Source organism: Cyprinodon tularosa, unplaced genomic scaffold (genome assembly GCF_016077235.1).
Source record: "Cyprinodon tularosa strain WSP-4 unplaced genomic scaffold, ASM1607723v1 ctg432, whole genome shotgun sequence".
In the NCBI taxonomy this organism is placed as follows: Eukaryota; Metazoa; Chordata; class Actinopteri; order Cyprinodontiformes; family Cyprinodontidae; genus Cyprinodon; species Cyprinodon tularosa.
Window position 1 is genome coordinate 876,907 of NW_024039155.1, and position 6,034 is coordinate 882,940.

Sequence of the window (6,034 nt, forward strand, 5' to 3'; positions counted from 1 at the left end):
CAAACGACGAAAATAGTTTTATTTTGTGTATGTTTACGATTCAAATGCGACAACAAATTCATCCTAATATGTATTTTCGGCTGCAGGGAGATCCGATCTGAAAATGCCAAGCTGAAGCTGTGCTCGTGGATAATGCGCTCCGTCTCCATGCGCTCCCTGCGCGCGGGGTGAAAACAGCAGCGCTGGGGGCCCTGACATCTCTGCGGGGAAGTGACCCGTGCGCTCCAGACCTCGTCGAAACAAAAAGCTTTGTGGAGCACAGAGGGGGAGGAGGGAGATGGAGGGCTTTGTGTGTTGGGGGGGAGGAGGAGGAGGGAGGTTCTCCTGTTTCATCGCCAAGTCCCTGGAGGCCAACGCGGAGCATAGCTTCAATCAAACCGTGACGTCTCCTCCGGGAGCAGCGCAGCGCCTGGAAAACCGATCTCTCCGCGGCTCTCTGTCGCGCCTCAGCTCTTGTTCACATGCATCTCGCCTCAGCAGCGCAGCGCCGGCAGCGACGAGTCTGTTGTTTTATATCCAAGCGTGATTGAAGTCTGGGAAGCATGGCAACAATAAAAAAAAAAACCCTCCTGACTCCGTCTGGATATAAAACAGAACATCAGTTGTTCTTTCAAACTAATTTATCTCCATTTCCCCCCTCTGACACAATGGATTTGATAAGCAAAAAGCCCGTCCCGTGATTGCATCGACGCGCTCTCCCCGTGCGTAATTTTCCCCCCGCCGTGGTCCCTATTGATCCCAGATTAGAAAAAAAGGGGACAAACACGAGGCTAATGGGTTTAGAATGGAGGCGGTGTGGTTGTTCCCATTCTCTTTAACGCAGCAGGTTCTCACGGAGCACCACGCTGACACAAACACTGTCACACATCACTCACCATGACAATGAGCGCCCCCGACCCCCACCCCACCCACCAGGAGCAGGAACCGAGCCGGAGCTGCATCCAGGTGACATTTAACCACAACGATCCAACAAACTATAAACCGACAGGTGAATATTGTCCTTAATATCACCCTCCAGATATTAGAATCAAATGAAATCTGACAAACTGGGTAATCATAAACAATGCTTATGAGAGAGATAACTCCTTCAACACGTGCAGAGGAGAGAAAAATGAATAATAAAAAGCCAAAGCTCCCTCCCTGTCTGTGCTCTAACACCTGGAGAACAGATCAGTCCCCACAGCGACTTTCACAGCGCGCTCAGTGGAAAAATGATGCGCAAAACAGTCCGACGGGGCCGCGCTAAAAATAAACTCGGCCCACACAAAATGTGAAGTGTTGTGCTTTCGGGCGTCCACAGCATGAGGCAGTCGACTTTTTTTTTTTTGGTTTTGCTGAAATGTAATGTGACAGGAGACGTGCTTTAGGATGGAACACTGCACTAATTATTCTCAGCTTTACGCGGATCCATCAGAGTCCAAATAAGATGTAGAACTTTGGAGGGAGGAATGTTTTCACACTGACTAAAAAAACAAACTTAAGTATTTTTTTCTCCACACCAATATCCTCTCTTTTATTTAAAATAGAAAACCAGGTGCTTTTTTTCCACATGCAAATGAACATAGAGAAAAACCCAGTAGAGGGATAAAGTATGGTTTAACAAAAGGTGCACTATTGGTTCTTTAGGTGTATTTACTTTATGGCACCAATACGAACTCCTAGAAAAACAGTAGGCCTATTAGGAATATTAATGAGCAAATCAACAGATGTTGACGCTCAATCCGCTCTGGTTCCTTAAAAGGCTATTTTTTTAATTGGGCCAAATTCTTCCTGAAATCCATGCAGTATTTTTGCATAAGGCTCAACTTTTTGCAAAACAATGAGTGTAAACACGTTTAGGGAGGGGTTTCATTTAACGGACAATAAAAAAAAAAGCACAACAAAAGAAATACTGTTCTGCCAATCCTGATGCCATCACGCAAAGCTTATGTGCTTATAATAAATAAGACTTATTGATAAATCAAAATGAAATTTTCCAGTGGCTGCTTGTTTTATGTGACAAACTATATCTAAAGTAAGTTTGATTGATTTCAGAGAAGCATCAGGCTGGAAGGTTTGGGGCCGCGCTTTAATCCAAACAACAAAGCTCCCTTTCTGCATCAAAGCCCACTGAAGTAGCCTTCGCCCCCCCACTAGTTAATCCCCCCCCCTTCTCTGCTCCTTGGAAACGTCCCATAAACGCTAGGTCCTGATCCTGTTCCTCCAATCTGTCAGTGGGTTATGCGCGCGCTCTTATATAGAGCCTATACGGTCTAATCTGTGCAGATTGGCCGCCGGGAAGGATGAAGAGTTATTTCTGTCGCTGCTACTAAATCAGTCACTGAGCTAAAGCCAGCCAATATGAAAGCGCATCGATCTACCTGAGAGGGGGTGGGCGTCCCCCTAATTAATGGATTGACGCTCCATCCTACCCGAACAGGCAAGATAAATACATTTAAAAAAAAGATCCATGCTTAACGGTATCGTCAGAAAGCAGTCTGCCTAGCCTGCAGATGAGATTTAAACCGTCAGTTTGGAACCCATCCAACAAGCCCTGCGGCTCTCATTTCAATTAAACGGCAACTTCAGGCTGCAAAATGCGCTCCACGGCGACAAATAAATAAAATAAAAACCAGACTGCTTTTGGAAACTACGCGAAACTCGCCAAGCAATTAGGGAAATTACAGTGGCAGTGATAAATGGCTGTTTTGAAACTAGGTTGTTTGGATATAAAGAGAAAGGGGAAGGCATCACGGAGCTCCGGGGATCCTGTGGAGAATAAGGGGTGTCCATTAATCCTGCGCGCAGGGAGAGACTGCGTGCGGAAAGGTAGGGAGGAGAAACAACAAGCCGCAGCGCATAAAGTCAGACCCGAGAACACCTGCGAGACACGCTGAGAGGAGGGGGGGGGGTGGCGGCACGGACCCAGAGCGGTTTTCATCAACTTCTACAGACAGGAAGGTGAGCGGTGCACAACTCCACATGCCTGTGGGACTGACGAGGGTCCAATCTGTCCAAACAAAGCCTTTCCTCACCGCGCAGCAGCAGCGGGGGCGCACAGGAGGGGGATGCCCTCCAACTGAACCGGACTGTCTCAACGGAGGAGCGCTGCTCTGCCTTTTGCTTCAGGGCGAGGCTGGATTCCTGTAACCTTGTTTAGCGCAGAAGCTCCGTGTGCGCGCACAACCACGCGCGCCACCCCCCCCTCAAAGGCATTCTTTCATGCGCACGCACACACACACACAAAGGGGTGCGAAAAACCCGAGCAGGCACCACCACAACCAACACCAACCCAAGGACGGCGCCACTTTCAAGTTCGCTCATCTCTGGGACGTCCTTCTCACCTCCGCCCGGCTGACAGGAGCCTCGGATCGCTGCTGTTTATCAGCCACATGCCGCTGCCCCGCCGAAACGCACAAAGACCACCCTATGCGCTATTCTTAGAAGTGGTCCGATCCTCTCCAACAGTCCCTGCGCACATCAGCGCGATCAGGATCAAGCCCGTTTGGGGTTTTTTTATCCACATGAAAATCACAATGAATCATGTAAAGCAGTCAAACCGTTATGAGGACAATTATAAAGGACTGAGCACGTTTCTTTTTTTTCCGGGGCTCCGGAAAAAAGGGGGATTTCACATATGCTGATGAGGAAATAAAACACAGATTAGTCTTTTGTTTTTGGCTCACCTGATTAAATGGTGCAAGTTCCGTAGAGTTTGATTCAATTCTTTTGTCCTGTTTTTACGCAGAGCTTGGTCCAAAATGCTGGAGACGAACGATCCCGACCAGGAGGAGACAAGAAAAAAAAAGTGTCTAACAGGTTATCCACTTGTCACGAAACGAAGCTACATTTATAAATAAGTCCCTCTGTGTTTGTTCTATTGTCTATACCAGACTCTCATCCTTTAGTCTCTATTTAAAGCGCACTTTTTAGGAGCTTCCATAGAGCTAGAAAAAGATCCTGCGCTGAAAGATGGAAGGGGGGGTCCTGAAAAAAATCCACACGAAGGTCCGATGAGACATAAAGATAAAAAAAAAATGTTCCGAGACCCTCGTAGAATAAAGGTGGTGAAACGAGTCTGGTGGAGAAATTAAATCAGCTCGTCCGTACCTCGCAGCAGCGCCATGTTGGGTCTGCGCTGAGCACGCCGTGCTCGGAAAAAGCCCCTTTTCCTCCCGCTCTGCGTCGCTCCGCTCATCACAGCGCGTCCCCCCACCTCTCTGCTTCCAATCCGTGCGACGACCAAACAAAAAAAGCTTTAGAGAAAATGTATCCTGTTTAGTTTCTGATTTTCTTTCAGCTCCTTCCCGTGATTCTCTTTTCCTCCTCCAGAGTCGCAGAGAGCAGCTCGTGTCAGGAGCCCCTCGGTTCGCTCCGAGGACGCACACAGAGCTGTGTGATTACGGGGAGTGCCGCACACACGCAGAGCGAGAGAGAATGGATGAACGCTGCCGAGACCGAGCGACTCGCTTCCACTCCCACTCGCGCAGACTCTACCCAGAAGGCCAGTCGGGAGACCGCAATTACCATAAGCCTTCAGCGCACGGCACTGGCTGCGCGCGCACACGGAGACACACACAAACACGTTCCCGGAGAGAAACGCACACACCTAGAAGGCTCCGCTGAAACTCCTAAAGAGCACAAGGCAGGGTTTAAAAACACATTAGGGGCCAAATGAGGCACATGGATCATTTAGAGCGAGATATAAACTAAACAATAAAGACCACTTATTGTTAAAAATCTACTTTTTTCATCTATGTATATATATTTTTGGGGTAATTTAAACATAAACGTATTGGGCTCCAAGCTGAATTTGATCTGGGGCCCGAATTCACATTCCTGGTCCGTCGCAGTTAATTAGAACATCATAGAAAAGTTAATTAACTTCAGTAATTGAATTTTAAAAGTGAAATTAATATATTATATAGATTCCATAGGAAAAAGACAGATTGCCACCAGCGTGTAGTTTCTCAGATAATTTAAGTCATGCATTACGGAAATGGAAATTAGAAATATGTGATTCTCAGACTACAGACAGCAGCTGGAGTAGGAGCTCTTGGGAAACAAAAAGTGTTATGCCTTATTCAGAAACTCCAATATCTTTCCTGAACTAATAGGGATTGACTTAATCAGATTAAGATAAGGTTGGTTTTATGTTTAGAAATCTATGTCCAGGGTTCTGGAAGAGAGCATAGAATCCGAGCATCTTGGATTCAGCTTCCCAGGCTGATTTAGAGAACCATACCATCTTCTGCTGCAGAAAACAATAGTAGCACTTCATGCCTCACTGATGACAACTGACATAGAGATGCCGATTTATTTTTCAAACTGCCCCCACTGATAAAAGTACTACCTGCTATAATGGCAAGGTACCACTATACTTAAGTGAACAGAAAACTTGTGTGACCCAAATCCTGCAGAGGATAAATAGAGTATTGAATATAAGATACAACAGATTCCATAATGCAGAAGGGTTTAACTTAGGCCTCTTTAAGCAGTCTGATCACCTCCATGCCATGCTGCATTAATGCAGTGATTCATTAAAAAAGGGAACACACTATAGACTGATAGGCATATATTTAGTAGATTGACCTTTTATTATTTTGCTCATGTAATGATTAGATTTTTTGAGAATTTGTACTTAGGGGTTTTCCATGGTGACCATTTGTTGGTTCATGCTTTATGTTTAATTTCTTAGGTTATTAAAGGAATAGTACACCCAAAACATGATTAGCCTTCATTTTCTACTCACCCCTATGCTGAACAACACTCTGGAGTACTTTTTTGATATCTCAAATGCATCTGGAGATCTGGGAGGTTTCTTGCTGTCTGCTGACATTCAAATAATGGAGGTCTATGGTGCCCTAGGCAGAAAGGTCCATAAAAGTCCACAAAAAACGTGTCAATATTCCTCCATACTGCTCGTCCAATGTATTCCAAGTGTCCTGAGTGGGTAGCATCCGTGCGCCTGCGCGTTCACGACGCTACGGAAGCCGGCAGACCAAACCAGATGAAAGTGCGCATTCAGCGTCTGCTCTGCCGATAATGCAAGCGT

General features: G+C 46.3%; 1 protein-coding gene across 5 annotated transcripts in view; it reads right to left on the reverse strand.

Annotated features, from left to right (window-relative positions):
* bcor (BCL6 corepressor) overlaps positions 1-3,388 on the reverse strand; it is a 40,631-nt gene extending 37,243 nt beyond the window's left edge. For 4 of the 5 annotated variants that reach the window (XM_038299649.1, XM_038299647.1, XM_038299650.1 and 1 more), the window contains exon 1: positions 3,324-3,388. In XM_038299649.1, the coding sequence (XP_038155577.1) occupies positions 3,324-3,373 (50 nt within the window). In that variant the 5' untranslated portion in view covers positions 3,374-3,388. Of the gene's footprint in view, positions 1-3,271 lie in introns of all 5 variants that reach the window. The other variant, XM_038299648.1, reaches the window with a different exon arrangement.
* Between the last annotated feature and the right edge of the window lie 2,646 nt (positions 3,389-6,034).